Below are 16,597 nucleotides of genomic sequence, written 5' to 3'. Positions count from 1 at the left end.
TAAAGTTATTATAACACAAACCGAGAATCTTCATAATACTCTGAAAAATCTTCTCCTTATTAAATCCTAACAAAGAGGCAATTACTTCTCAAATCCTCCGCCCTGGATTCTCCATCAGTTTAGTATACTCTCGAAATGTTAATTATCTAAAATTATACAACGTCACTTCCAAACTTTCCAACAATTTCGTTTCTTCTTTCGCCCCTAAATTCACCGCAATTCCGCGATATCTGTAACAATACCTCCTCCACCCCAGGATCCTAGCAAACAGAATCATCTTCGAGGATGGTCAAACAGATCCACGATAATCCGATGGATTAAACGGTGGGGGATCTCTACTCGCCATGGTGTAAACAGGTCGGGGGAAGCATGTTGCATGCATCGTTAAGCAGTAGACGCGTCGGCAGATCGGGGATTTGGCTGCCGTCGACGTGCACACGTCGATACCTGGCGAGGTGACTGCTTTGTGCAGGTAATACAGGTGGCTGCTTTGTACAGGTAATACACGTGTCAGCTGGGCCGAACACGCGCGGTGCATCTCGACCTCGCGGCATTTCCACCAATTAATCGAGGATACAATCGAAAGCGCAGGCCTCTCGCAGAGAGAGCTTTGCTCGATCCGCACGCCGTCTCGTGATTTCCGCGATCGGTTCGAGGGGAAAGATCCTCTTCTCTCTGTTTCCTCCTTCTATTCGCTAGCTATCGTCCCTCGGAATCGTTCTGTATCTTGTTATGTCGGTTAATGAGATTTTCGGATAAAACACGGTAGACGTTCGTCGTTTACCGCCTTCGCAGGATAATCACCTTGAACCGAAGAATAATGTTTGGACGGGTGGATTTTAGGAATCGTCCTTGAAGATGAAGATGATTGTTACTGCAGTTTTGCAGTGTGCGACTTTTAAAATAGTAAAGGAGGAAGAGTTGTGTTTCAGATTTCGTTTCGAAGTTTCGTGGACGTTGCAGTTCGTTGGTTCGAGCTTGAAACAGTTTCAAGTCTGTCCTGACTGAAACCCGAAGAAACCCGAAGATCGCATGATCTGATTGTATTGTCACATCAAATTGAAACTGAATTATGTCATATGTTTAATTATATCCATGTTATATATATATAGGCGAATGAAGTTATAAACAATCTAGAAACAATTCTTGCCCAAGACGTAACCAAAAATTTTTCCTAAAAAAGCAAAAATCAATTCAAATCAAATTAAGACGCGACAAGATCTCGAACGTCTCAACAAATCATCCTAAAAGATGGCATCTTACAACCATCTTCTCACCAGTTCTCTTGCACTTCCTTTCTTGCCGTTCCCAATAACAAAATGAACCATCTATTCTTCTCTCTATTGAACAAGAAAAATATCAACGATCCATCGAAGAAGCATCAACTAACCAAACTCTCTGGTAAACTTACAGGTCGAGCAGGCACGGATTATCCAGTGCTTGGCAAAGTTCCCTACACGAATTTCTACTGCGACGACCAGCCATACCCAGGCTTCTTCGCGGACGTGGAAACAAGATGCCAAGCGTGGCATTACTGCGACATAGACGGCCGCCAGGCGACCTTTCTTTGCCCAAATGGTACACAATTCAGTCAAGCAGTGTTCGTCTGCGATTGGTGGTTCAACGTCAGATGTGAACTCAGTCCCAAGTTGTACGCCATCAACAGCCGTCTTTATGGCAGACCCACGGAGAGTCCAACGAGACCACATAGACTCATCACTAAGGAGCTTCTTGAAAATATCTTCGTTAGGCGGAAATGAAGCTAAGAAGCGGAGGCTGCGTTCTCGTCTATTGCCGACGTGACTGATCGGTCGCATCACTAATTCGTCTGGCAAAAAGGAAGGAAGAGGCTGCTCCAAGGATTTGTTTCATTGACGGAGAACCTGTCTGGATAGACTTGTATTTTCTTGGTAGATAAGACGATTGTGTCGACCGTTTTGCGAATAGTTGGAACTGGGGAGCAGTGGATACACAGAAATGCCTTGTTAGCTGATTGGGGTTCGAGATCATATCTGGCCAGTTAACCAGGATAATAGTGTTACAGGAAATCCTAAGAACGATAGGATTTCTTTAGAATTTCTTTAGAAGATGCACGAACTTGTACGTGTGCCTCTGTTATCCCAAATATAGTCGAACGTAACTTGGAAACGCGCAATTCTTACAATGAGTATATGCAATTGTTTCTTTCTATCCAGTATAAATTCAGAAAACTATCACGTCGAAGTTAATTAGTTGTATGTAGTTCTATGTATTCATAGAGCTAAAATAAAATGTATGAATAAGTGCACATTCTTTCACACTTTCATACAGATAGAGCACACGAATTTTCGTTATTGACGATCCTTCGTCACATGTACAAGTCGGGCCATGTAGCATCACTCTCCCAATTATAACAAGGCAGTCCTGTATTTCTTTTTGATCTACCTATGTAACATTGTATGAGTGAATGACGGTGAATGTTAGCGTAGAATATCGATATAGCAATCGCGGATGTAATTAATATAGAGACGAATAGTCGAAGTAAGATTAAAAAGGATACGATAGAATTTGTTCGAAGTGCCACTAGGTTGGTTTATAGGATAAGCTGTTCGATAAAGAATGAGGCGGAGTTTGTTTAAAAACTAGAGGAAACGATGGACAGTTTAAGTGCCACGAATTCGACAGGACATACCGCGGTGTCTGATTTCGAATTTCGTCCTGTTTCGTAGGATGATAGCACGCAGATTCACGTTTTAATATGTGAATTATTAAGCGAGATCATTTGATAATTTTCAAGTTATAAATTAAATCCGTGATATGTGTTATTAATGATAATATAGTAACATATGTAATATTCAACGAATTATAACGGAATTATTTCGTATCATTTAGTTGGAACGAAATTTCAAGCTCCTAGTACACCTGGACGTAAAGTCGTATTATCTGAATAAAAATCATAATTACTTAGAATTATGGTTACATCGATTGTTCAGATAAATGAAGTTTTATCGGCAAAGATATCTGAAATAATAAACGAAAAAAGAAAACTAATAAAAGACATTTCATATGTTACACAAAAAGTCGATAAAATTACTTCACTGTAGTAATTGAGCTACTCAATAGTTAAGTAATTGCTACCTGTAGTAACTAAGATTTGCAAGCTACCATCCTAGAAGAATATACGAGATTTTAAACAAGGACACTCTGGATAAGAGCATATTACAAGTTGTGAAACACGCAAATCAGTCGATCAGTAAAATCGTTCGCTTCGGAAATCTGTTTGGTTGCTTCGATCTAATGGATTATCTTCAACAATAGGAACGATCTTTGAGTGATGTGCACGCAAACTCTATGTCATTGGTACAAGAAACGACATCCATTTAAAAAACGCCGAGGTCATAAAACCAGACGTACGCGCTCAGACAATTGCGGTTCCTGTTCCTCAAACTCAAGAAATCCATCGTCGAACACTCCACCTTTCCAAAACTCGAATATTTTCGCATGCAAACGCAATCACACTCCTAACTACCCGCACCATCCCATTCCTTCTGTACAAATTCACTGGAACAATCTGAAGACAGACAAACCGTAACTCCAATCGCAACATTCTTATTGGATTAAATTCCATCGGAGACGATGTACTCGAGCCGAGACAAAATCAAAATGTACTTCACTCGTAAATATAAACGACGAAAGACGAAAAGAATGAAAGAAAGAAAGGCTCGATGAGCACCGCTGCGTCAGTAAAAGCGAAGAGTCTTGAAGAAGGACGATCGCTCGCGATCTTTCTTCCCTTCCACTAGCTCGACGCGGAAGAAGACGGCGCTTCAATCCTCGGTGCGGTTCTTAATCGTTGATGAGATCGCATTTGGGACGAGGTACATCCCTCCTTCGTTCTCTCTACGTCATGAAAATAAAGAGCGATGCCAGTGCACTGGTCGATCTTTACGGCGGAGGTAGTCGAGTTTTCCCCGGTCAGGTAATAATACGCGAGACGAGCTCACCTGTACGGGGATTCAACGAACAGCGCTGTTCGATCCATCTTGGATCGAGACTCCCCGCGATACTTCGCATCGTAAACAGAGAACTTCGTTATACACGTGTGCTTAAGCCGTGGATACGCTCTGAGCTGTTCTTCGATTGGCAACGGATGACTAGACTTTCACGATTTGGGATTTTTAACTTGACAACTTGGTAGAGACGAGTTAAATAGTCGGTGAAATTGTTGAGCTTCATGGATGCACTAGCGGCTCGATTTAGGAATTTCTTATTATTTTACGTGTTTCATCGTTTCTGTTGACGTTAGAGAACGAACAACTCTGACGGAGGAAAAAGTTTACAGTGGTCCGTGTAAATTTATAATATGAAACAGATGGTCGTAATTTTGGGAACATTATCGCTCTGGATGTATAGTAATTGTTTTTCTATATTTCTCGAGTTTATATTCGTTTCTCTTCGTTTGTAGTTTAAAACGAACGTATTAATGAAATTTTTGCGTCACTCCTAATTAATTCCCGACAAATGGCTATCCGTTCCAAACGATATTGGCTAGCGTATAATAAAATCATATGAAATAAAATTGCCGCAAGTATGTGGAAATTGTTTTTCATATTTTTTTCCATTACACTCTCTTCGCTTTATTTGCAGTGTAAAATAAACGTATCGATGAAATTTTTATATTATTTCTAACTAGTTCTCGACAAATGGCTATCCGTTCCAAACGATATTCGCTGGCGTATAATAAAATCATAATCACGTATTGTACGATTTCAACATATAGACACGAAAGTTTCCATCTGTTAATCACCAGCGACCGTAATGGCGGTGAATCTGTTAAATCCCACAAAGAACGTCAGGCTATATCGAACTGTTTCCCCAGAGTTGTGAACTCCGTCGAATCCATGGTGATTATTCGCTTAAACAACGAACCACGCGCGCGCATCCATTCGATCAGCTTATGTCTTACAATCGCGCGCGGCTACTGCGTAATTGCATCGCGTTCGCCCCAAGGCCTGACGCTTCGCTTAGCAACGAACCAATTGACGATCGGTCATACGTGCAACAATTGCGATTACACGTGGAACGATCGCGATTATACGCGCGATAATGGACCCGGGAAATTGTTGTGCCACGGCAAACAACTCGACGCGGCTCTGCGTTATCGTGAAAACGCTACCGAACAAGCAAACACAGGGCTGCGATATGGTCAAAGGGGATGGTTTTCACAGTGGTATTTTTTGATCCTCTTGTTTTTCCACTCTTCCTCGATTGATTCATAGTCACTTTCCCGGGGAATTGACTTTGCTTTGGAAAAGTTATGCTTCCTTCTCTATGAACTTTTTGATTTATAATGATTATTGAGTAACGCAGGTTATTGAAAAATTGAAAAGGGTAGTATTTTTACGAAGGTTTGTTTCTTGATCCTCTTTCGCTCGATCTCTGGCGATTTTTTAGTCAATGAATTTGCAGGAAAAATTATAGTTCCAAAAGTGTTAACTCCTTTACGAAAGAATCGTCGAGTTGTACACGCCTCAATAAATGATCGAAGAGAGTAAGTTTCACGGAGCTCTCACTCCTGATCGTCTACGTTCGTCGAATTTGCAAGAATGATAGTTCTTCTTGTATTAGAGAATTGTTAAAGCGTCCAATATTATAGACCCCAGAAACTAATACAAGGAGAACTGTAAATTCACCTGTAAATGTTCTAACATTACAAACGAAAATTACGTGTACGTATAATAAATTTTCCTAATAAATAATTCCTCGATATATTCCACACGATATCGTCTGATTTCTAAAAGGTTCGATATCAATACAAAATATTGAAGTTCCAAAATTAACGAACTTCCAAAAATTAGAGTTAATTACTTTGGCTTCTGAATGCCTCGTTCTTCCACGATGAATTAACCGAGTTAATCGAAGTTGGAAAAGAAAAAGAAAAAAAAAAGGAAGAAGGAAGAAAATAAGATATATCGTTACGAGACAAACAGTTAATTTACCATGATTGTCCGTCAATCGTCGATCATAACGTTTCATCGTCGATGCACTTAAATCACAATAGGCTACTGATAGACGGCGGAACGAATGAGAAAAGAGGAGAGAAAAGGAACAAAGGCGAAGCAACATTGTTCGCGCGGCGGTATGGCCAAAAGTCAACGCTTTCAAGAATCGATATCCGCTAATAGAATTGTGCACGCACCGCGAGCCGAACGAAATACGACAACAGCAAGTTTGCTGGCAATTAATAATAACGTGTCGTTCGTTTGTGTCCACGGTTTGTCTCCTGAAAACCATCGTCGCGCATTTCTCGTTTCATCGACTCCGTCGTTTCGACTCCGATCGATCGTACTTGTGTCTGGCTCATTGTAATAGTGAGACGATATTAACGATCATGCCGATCTCTCTTTTTAGAGAGACGATGATCACGACAAAATGGTTTATTAATGAAAAGTTCGAACTTATTTGCGAAGAAAAAAAGGACAGTTTGTAGCTGTATGTACGGTGATAAGCAGATATGCATAGGGGAAATTCTCGTGCAAATTTCAGCTGATATGGATTTACATTTATTGTACGAAATAAAGATTTTGAAAAAAAGTTGGTTACATTGTTACAACGAAAAGGGAAGAAAACAGCAACGAGCAGGCTATAGAGTTTTATGCAAATTCGTATTTTCCTAAACCTGAATGATTAGACAAATTATCTGAATGTGAGTGAAAATTTATTTCAGCCACTGAATATTATGTTATGTACTGTACTTTCGATATTTTGTATATTTTTGCATTATGTACATTTTTGTAGTCCTAAATTTCCTATAGCGAAATGCATAAAAATCCACAGTCTGTTAATGAGTTTATAAAAATTCAATTTCGATTAAACATCGACGAATAATCGACTAGAAACGATCGAGCAGGTACATTTATCTACTTAACCTTGTTTTCCTACCACTAACCGAATCAAACCTAACGCAGCGAACCACGAATCGGACAAAAATTATTATCAGTCTGAATATTTTTTATAAAAAAGCAACACAGAAATGAGTATGTAGATATAAAATTGGAGGGCAGAGATTGCCATATAACACATTATCATCAGGTTATTACTTAAATCGAATTTATTTTTCGATAAAATCGGGGCATTATTGAAATGGCTGCTAAAGCTGCAAGTACGTATTAATGTATAGTTTTTTTTTTTTTTTTTTTAGATAGATCTTCCGTGATTTTTATAATTAAAAAAATGGAGAGGAGAAAAACATATTCTTTTTCTTTCTTGCGTGCACCACCCAATGAAAAAATATTTTCTGTGTACATAATATAAATACGATTTAGTCGAACTGATAAGTAGCCATGCGACAAGGACTGTGTATACCGTGCTATATAGTTAAGCGAACGAATCATCGCGGCTGTAACGAAATAATCTGACAGGAAATGTAAACGTAATTAAGAATTCTGGAAATAAACTGTATGCGTGAGCATGATTAGCGTATTATATTTTCCAGGAGTCCTAATCGAATGTCGAGATGGAAGAATCGAGTTTACATTATGATTTTTCGCAAACGAGATCGTGTTTTAGCGAAATTAATTATCTGCCGAACAATTTTTTAACAGATATATTGTATATTGTCCTTTGCTTTTCTTGTTTTAATACTATGAAGATTTTGTCTCTTTTGCTCTAACTTTGAGGATACTGGTAATGTTCTCACGAGAAAACTCCTTTGACCAGATTGTATTTTAAATTATTTTTTGCATTTTGTATTTTAAATTTTATTTTGGTCAAACAACCAGAAATAACAAACTCAGCAACGATAATTAATAGCCTTTTTCGTAGACCAAATTATACTTCGTAGTTCAATAAAATTAGCCACGTGACACTAAATAATTCATTTTAATTCTAACGTATACACGTGTATTTAGGGTGCAAGTACTCCTAAGCATAAATGCTACGAGTGTTAGGAAAGAAGAAGGAAAAAAGGTCCCAGCGAGTAACGAGTGACACGAATTGCAAGACACGTTCTTCCGAATTAGACAAACCTGATTAAGATACGCGTCCTTATTTTCCTCACATGGCTGGAAACCTTTGATGTAAGCGACGTATGATCAACTCATCGAACTCTCCCGTTTTAATTTATGGCGTAGCTGCGAGTCTGGGCACGTATCGCTTTCGACGTGTTTCGAATGATCTTTCATTATGGTACGAGCGACAAATTACCGTATACTTGATTACACTTTTCGTGTTACGCGTTTAATCTAACTTTTACTCTTGTCGTTATCACCTGACGTTATTCTTTTACATCCTAAGATTTCTCATTCCTAAAGAGATCTACATTGCCTCGCAAAAATGTTCGAACACATATCTTGTACACAGGTATAAATTTCTTGTTATAATATTTTATTCCATGTCTATTAATATTTATAATATTTCATCCAATATGTATTGATATTTATAATATTCTATTTAACGTCTTAACAATTTATACATATAATGTTCTACTAAGTACTCGTCGAAGAGAATTTTTAAATTACAATAACAATGATGATTGCTGAGTTCTTCTATTTCGGTATAATTTGAGTATAAACTGAAAGATTAGTTTCATTTCTCATATATTTGTACGATCGACGCAAGAAATATATTTTTCAAAAATTCTGCTCAAATTGAAGTTTAGAGTTTCATGACGTTCGCCTTGCTATTTCAAACAAGAATAAAGAACAGTGGTGTTTGAAAAAAAATTATTCAGATTACACGCGTTTGCAATTAAAAAGAAACACAACGACTACAATCGTAATTAAAATCGTAACGATTGGGATTAAAAATTGTAAGAATTGCAATTAGAATATCAGAAAATACCGGTCTGTATTGGTACGGTGATATTGATCGCTACTTTTCTGGAAGAATGCAACGTCCCAACAATAAAAAAGGCGAAAATTGTTTGCGTCGATTGCTGCCAACAATTCTGCCGGCCGGTTACCAACGCAACGGAACTCGGCAGTTTAATATAATAGAACGATAGACCTTACGCGAAATTAAAGTGAATTAGTTTCAAAAGTTCTCGATGAAATGTATCTTTAATGAGAGAGAAAGAGATGCGGGGCTAGAGAAGAGGGGGATGACCGCCCTTTAGTAGCCATTCGCTAATGAGGAACGGTTAACGAAGAAAATTGCTGAATAATTAAAAGTTGCTTTTGTTGAAAATTGCGCGATTCCCCCGGTTGGCACGCGCCATCCTGGAAAAAAATAACGAACGTCCATTAAACTCGTGAAATCTGTCTTTCTCCTAACGCTAGAATTTTATCTTCTCCATCGCCTTTCGATACACCAGCGAAGAAAACTGATCACAAAGAACGAATAAAGGATTCGAACTTTAAAACAGAAGGGTGGTAAAGACAGACGAGGTAAAGTAAGGAATGAACAAACGAAGTTTGAACCTCTGCTTCTTATTGTCCTTAATTCAAAGGACGAGCTAAATACTGACTGTGAGAAATTAACAGAGAAATATTCTGCCAGTGTAGAATTTCCAGCGAAGCGAGTAACAAAATCAGAAAATCAACGAAATTTCACCCATTAGAATGCCAAGGTTTATGTAAATTGAAATTTTTATCAAACGTATATGGAGAAGCATTCTGACATTATTAACGATATTTAAGATTCTCGAGATTATCGTACGTAAAAGACCTTTTAGACTCCAAGCGATCAATATACGTATATTGCCAATATAAAGCATACATGTTGAAAATAATATTGACAATAATATGGATCGTCTGAATGCTCCTTGAAGAAACAAAATCTAAGCAGAGATTTGTTTCGTTCGAGTGCCGTACTTTGCGCATTTTGTATATCTTTTTGTATTATATGCATTCTGTGTATTTTTGCAGTTTGAGGTTTTTCATAAACGTTTTTCATAATAAAAATCGAGAAGGAGAAAAATTGGTTTTAGTGAGAGAATATTTGAAAAGAGACTTAAGTCTTCAACGCGTTTAAAATGACGCAGAGTGCGAGACGCGCGAATTATTGGGCGGTTCACAGCTTCCGGCTCATTTGACAATCCGAATAGCAGGAAATTCGAGGGGATGGAACAGCAGGGGATGGACCGTGCAATCGCGAGCGTAGTGTCCCTCGATTTTTAATAATTTTCCTGTTACTTTGACGTCGTTTCATCGATCGACCAGTTTTTGCTGCTAATTAAATACATGGATGCGCTGGACGCGTTGAAATTATGCTGATTCGAATCGCGAAAATTCGCCAACGAGTATACCGAACATATTATTTACCATGGAGATAAATATCCCACATTTCCGCTCCGTGTCAAACGCAACCGGGGCTGAAATAAAACTGACTCTTTGTAGTTTCATTTCCGAGAATTCAACGAAGACGACGCGTTCCATTGCGCTGGACTATCCACGCTCGCGTATTATAGCGATATATTTTTTGTCCCGTTGTTCAATTATTTCTGTGACGGTTGATCAAGCGGTTATTGTACATTTTCGATGACAGAACAGCAATCATGATCAGCAACAAGATATATTCTTATTAATACCACAACTACTAGTATTTACACGATGAAAACAACATACGTGTCGCACCTCTTACAGCTATTATCAATTCTACTGAAAATTGCCTGTAATGTCAAATTCATAATCCGCGTCGAATATCAACGTTCTGCTAAAAACAAAAGATTTTCTGAGACTCTTGAATTCTGAGACTGTATATATCTCCTGCTTGAAGAATTATATTTAGAAAACGCGTTAATTATTCGAGCCTGCTTTGAATCACCGATAATATCCAAAGAAACTCGTCTTTACAACGAACGATTTCCATCACAATGATTCATCGTCACGATACATCAATTTCAGCTATGTAAATCAAGCTTAGCTTTCGTTACGCTGACCCAAGGGACAAAATTCCCAAGAAAGTCATCCCGGTTTCCAAGCGATCGTAAAGTATCTACGATTGGGGTAGCTCAGGTGCGTGTAGAACTGCGATTGGTCCATGAGGCCAGCCGATCTGCCAATATTATGCGCACACAAATACCAGAATCGTTTATCCAAAATGGTCATAAAATCAGAGCAGTAGCACACAGCGAGGAACGACGATTGTCGCAGATTTGGCGGACGTGGATTGGCGAAACTGTCGAGCGCGAGAGTGCAGAGGGTTGGCCTAAGAATCCATCAACGAAACTGGTAATCTGCTGGGGCTCGCACGAGCCACTTTCAAGAATCCAATCTCGTCTGGCATTTTTACCCTAGCCAGCCCCGTTGATATGCTTCGCTCCTTTTCATTTCCGTCGTTTCTGTTTCTATTCGCGCACGCGTGAATCTCTTTTTTTTCATGAGAATAGTAAGAAGATCGTAGGTAAATAGGCTCGAAGATTATGGAAGAATATTCGCGGATGTAGCTTGTAACGGCTTTCGAATGATTAAACATTTCGCCCGACACTCTGTCTCTTGTTCTATTTGGATTCATCAACCGGTTTAGCGTTTGTTACAGGCTCAGGGCCCATAGATCACGAGCCTGAAGGTTCCATGTGACGTTAATTAATATTTTCACTACGAGATACATCTTTTAATCAGCATCATCAGTTTGAAGATTGTATACGGTGTCATTTGATACTTTCGCGTATCCCTTAAGATCTTTTACTGTGAGAACGTCTTTAAGGCTTAGAAAGTAATTGTACGCTAAAAGAATATTGTTCCTGTTTGAGAAAAATAATTCTCTGTTCTTCGTCCTGCACAAAACTCGTCTCTTCTAACCGCTCTTTGCTTCTGTTCGATCCAATGCTGCTTCACCAAGACTCAAGCAATGATCAACTCACACAAACCACCTCCTTCGTCCTCATTTCTGACCATCCTATGATACGAACCTAACCTCATCAAACCAAGACAATAAAGTAGCATCGACTCGTCTCGAAAGAGAGCTAAAGAAGGCGAGTACGAAGGAAGAGAACTAAAAGAGAGGCGATCCTGTCTCCAGGATCCGCAGCAGGGTTCCATTCGGTCGTTCCATGCGCGAGTGGTTTTCCCAGAGGCGGGGGAGAGCGTAAAGTCTGAAATTGTGGAAAGCGGCGAGCGAAAGGGGGTGAGCGTCAAAAAACGCTGAGGGTCGAATACCAGGACGTGGATCCAGGATGCAGCGGGCGCGCCTTTAATTGCAGGACTCGCGGCACTTTTAAAGCCGGATGCAAATGGCTCATAAAACTCGCTGGCTCCGACAGGCCGACTCATTTACGAGCGCGGAAAGTTTTTAGGTTCGGCAGGCTGGCGTGCACGCCGAACGAGAGGGCCTGTTTTATCGGTCTACGAGAGTTCGAAAGTAATTCTCTTTAGTTGTCGGTGAGACCGGCAGACTGCGATGCCGGCCTTAACTTTCTCGAGGTGAACAGGCGCGAAAGACACTCCGGTGTCCTTGCTGGCTTCGTTACCGATTGTATAGTTGGGCCAGAAGATCGTGCCAATCCGCAGCTACCGACGCGCACGAAAGAAATCCGCGGAGTGGATGACTTGTATCGTCAGGTTTTCCTTTCCTTTATGGTGTTTCTCTGTTCTTTAGAATAGAATTCTCCAATCTTTCTCGAGCTCTTTGTAACAGATAATTGTATGTTTCGCGTATATGAAAAATATTTCTAATAATGGATGATTTCGATCTCTTCTTACACACAGATGAAGTTTATCGTCGACGAGATTCTTGCTTATAAATTGAATTTTTGAAGTTCTGGTTTGAGATAAGACAAATAGATACAAAACTTTGCCGATTAAACTAATGAAAACTTCGATTGTCGAACGCGTTAATTTTTGTTACCGTTTATGATCGTTCGAAAGAATAAAGTAACAGCCATTTTTTTCCAATGATATTGTATAGCCGTATCGATCGTGTTATTTATCTACAAAAGTGGAATGTTAATTTTCGAATGAAACACGAATGAATTTTAAGCGTTCCATTTCCGTTTTATGTTTATCACAATATTCAAATGCATAATAAACACGACATCACGTAATCTACTATTTTAATATCCGAATCTGCCAGTAAAATTTTACTTTGTTATTCTGACATTTAAAAAGAGTAGAAGAAACAATGAAGCATATATTTCAAACAATATATAGTTACTCTATATTTTAATAAAAACATCTGAAAATGCAATTGCAAATTACGCTTATTCCACTTTTCTATGACGATTTACAAAATGCAAAATTTCAATTATTCTATTTCTCTACAAAAGGCAGACAATTTTCATTAAACGCGACCAGAATTAGGACATAAGAAAGCAGAAACCTGTATACCACGTGTATAAATCAGAATATAAGAAACCAGAAAATTTCTACAGACCCACCACGTACAAAGCTGGTCGCTAATAGGATGATCATTACAATCAACTCACTTCAACTCGTCAGCTCCACTTTCCACTGGCTCCACCATGCAACGCAACACTCAAGAGTCGTCTTCGAGGCGAAGAATACTCTAACAAGCGTTGGTCGAATCACGAAGATGCATTAAACAGTCACTGACCTCCGCATAAACAACTCGTGCACTAGACTCGTTGTAGTTGGAAGCAACAATATAGACATCAGACTTTCCACTTCAGTACCAGTTAAAGCAATAATTCATAGTCTCACTTAATTTACATTTTACATATTCTGACGTGATAATTTCAAAAGTCGAATGAAGTTTCCTAATACTCTTAAGTATACCCATCTTATAATTCAAGACATATATTACTATTACTACATATTAGTCTGCTGTTAGTTTAAATAATCAGCCATATCTTCTTAACACTTTAATTCATATTGAAATAAATATATCCAACAACTGTATCCTGTTTATCACATATATTTTTATTATTTGTTACTAGTTTTATGAGCACACTTCTCTTGATATACTTGTACCAGTAGATTATAAAAAAATGTTCAATTGTTCAATAACAACTTCAGATTCCAAGATACAGTTTGCCTACTTCGCTTGTATCAATACTAATACATATAAATAAATAATACCTTAGACTACGACTTACTATATACCAATCCTAAACGAACTCAGCCTAATACAACTCCAGGGCGTCAGCCAGCACGTTATATAATATACTTGCACTATCAGATTATAAAAAAATGTTCAATTGTTCAATAACAACTTCAGATTCCAAGATACAGTTTGCCTACTTCGCTTGTATCAATACTAATACATATAAATAAATAATACCTTAGACTACGACCTACTATATACCAATCCTAAATGAACCTCAGGCTAATACAACTGCAAGACATCGATTACGACCATTATCTCTTAATTATTCAACACTCTCTACACTTAGAACATTTTCTTCAATTATCCGTAACTCGCACACCGATATCCATATAATAAAATACGTGTGTTTTATTCAGTTCGATGTATACGTTCACCCCTTGAAGCGTTGTATTTGTGAATCAGCCTGTACAATACTTGACTCCTACTCTGTAAGCCTGGGCCACAACACTCAGCTCGCCAGAAGGAAGGAAGGATCCGTTCATCCGCTGACTGGGGTTGTTCGGAGGGAAGTGGCCTGGGTAGAGGGTTGGAATAATCCACGGCGTTATTTTATTCGTGGCTGTGGTGCAGTCGATGCAGAAAGTTTTCATAAACGTTGCTCGTGGTCACCACTCGCTTCCTCTCTCTTCATCCCGCCATCCATCCGCGTGCATCCTCTATCCTCTTCTGCTTGCTGGTCCAGCTGGTCCAACCCTCTCCGTCTGTTACTCGCTACGAACGCTCGCAACATGCAGCAGACAACGGTTAATCAATGGGCTTCAAGCGCAGGCTCGTATCCCGGGATCTTTCCTGATGGACAGCGGCAACAGCACCGGTAACAACGCCGGGATGCTAGTCTCGCGCGGTGAGAGCGACGAGGATGAGCAGATCGGTTGGACGAAACGGTGGGAGCAAGATAGACTGAGCCTGGTTGGGTGAAAAAGGGGTGGAGAAAGGTAGGGTGGTACAGAGAGCCGCGGGCACGTAAAACTAGCGAACAATTTAAACTCCCCTTTCAAGTCGTGACTTTGTTTATGCGAACGAAAATAATTCGCTGGCGAGCAGAGCTATCTCTCTCTATCTTTTTCCCACGGGGCTGTATTCCTGTGCTTTTCCATTTTTCGCGGCTTCGGTCATCATGGAAGGATAAAAAGGCGTGCTCGCGGCTGGCTAGCTCTGGTGTCGATTGGGTGCTTCGAGGTAAGAATGCATTTGATTTGTGGGTTTTGCGAGTGGAGCGTGTATATATGGTTTTGATGCAGGTTTCATTGAGTTTGGTGGATTTTCGTGCAGCGAATAGCAGAGGAAGTATTTACGGGAAATAATTGAATATCTAAAACATCGTGAACAGAAACAGTGAATTTCAGTAATATGGAATAACGAAACTTGGAGGAATTATTATGTGAAAAAATATTGAAGAAATTCTCGATATGAAAATCGAATTTCTAAGCGACAATTTTAATAAGCAATGCAGCCCAAACTGGCCGAATTATTCCAAGCTTCCCTGCCTCTTCCTCTGTTCTAAAATTCAGCTATCAAATTAGAGAAACAAGGAAACATCATATTGAAAAAGCAATCGTACACAATCGAAGAACTTTCCAATGTAAAATTGAGCCACACCGTTGAAAATTTCGACAGGGGTTGATTTCACAGTATAAACTAACCAAAAACGATAATCGTAAATTCCTTTATTCGATGCTGCAACGAACCACAAGTAGCAAGTTAAAATCGAGACATTAATATTAGGAATTAATAGCTAAAAAAAAAAAAAAAATAAATATGAGAGGGAAAAAGTGTTCGCGAGAAAGAGGGTGATCCAGGGACGATTGTTTTGAGTGAAGCACGGCAGGCAGACATGGGGTGACGCAAGGGAAAACGCAGATAATGGTGGCGTAACGTGGTTGGTATGAGCCCTTGTCGACTAAATAATGAAAACTTTGCTCGTACATTCCCGCTTAAAAGTGTTGGCACACCTACGTTCAACGAAGCTTTTCATATTTGGCGTAGATAATAAATTTGAAATTGTATGCAATTTTTAATAAAATTGTTGATACATTACCGGCACATACGAAGTATCGAGTTAAATGCATTCTTATAACATATTATTGGAAAAGTTCCGAGTGAATTTAACAAAGACGTGACTGGAGGTAGATTTTTTGTCATTCGTAACTTCACTACACTTTCGTTCACAAATTTCTCCTCTTTTCCGATAATCAATTTCTTCGAATAGTTTTCACGGCTGTGCAAAGCTCGTGAAAACTATCTAACTTTTCCGTAAAGTGTGATACTACAAAGTATGATAATAACGTACAATAAAGTATGATAATAACGATATCATTATCGGTACAATACTTGTTGCAATCTCGAATCCGACGATTCATCGATAACTTTTTTTAAATTTAATAAAACGAACATAACTGTTCCATAATTTTTTGTTGCAAAGGGTTGATTATGATTTGTGCATGGGTGAAAGTCTAGATGCATAGCACGAGAAAGAAAAAACCGTGGGTCGTAACGATTTCGTAACGAGGAAATGCTCGAATTAATATGAGTTTACACGCTAATACATCACGAATGACAGTCCACTGGAATTAATAGGTTTGTGTGCCGAGTTTGTGCGCCAACACAGGCCAGT

General features: G+C 39.0%; 2 protein-coding genes across 4 annotated transcripts in view; one reads left to right on the top strand and one right to left on the bottom strand.

Annotated features, from left to right (window-relative positions):
- Positions 1 to 7,453, top strand: part of LOC117163379 (uncharacterized) — a 116,619-nt gene extending 109,166 nt beyond the window's left edge. The window contains exon 3 of the mRNA XM_033345606.2: positions 1,414 to 7,453. Coding sequence (XP_033201497.1) covers positions 1,414 to 1,760 — 347 coding nt within the window. The 3' untranslated portion in view covers positions 1,761 to 7,453. The remainder of the gene's footprint in view (positions 1 to 1,413) is intronic.
- qin (tudor domain-containing protein qin) overlaps positions 1 to 16,597 on the bottom strand; it is a 316,412-nt gene that overhangs the window by 121,595 nt on the left and 178,220 nt on the right. The window lies entirely within an intron of this gene.

The sequence above is a fragment of the Bombus vancouverensis genome, chromosome 9 (genome assembly GCF_051014615.1).
Source record: "Bombus vancouverensis nearcticus chromosome 9, iyBomVanc1_principal, whole genome shotgun sequence".
Taxonomy (NCBI): Eukaryota; Metazoa; Arthropoda; class Insecta; order Hymenoptera; family Apidae; genus Bombus; species Bombus vancouverensis.
The sequence above is the reverse complement of the archived record's forward strand: the minus strand, read 5'-3'. Positions and strand labels throughout refer to the sequence as shown.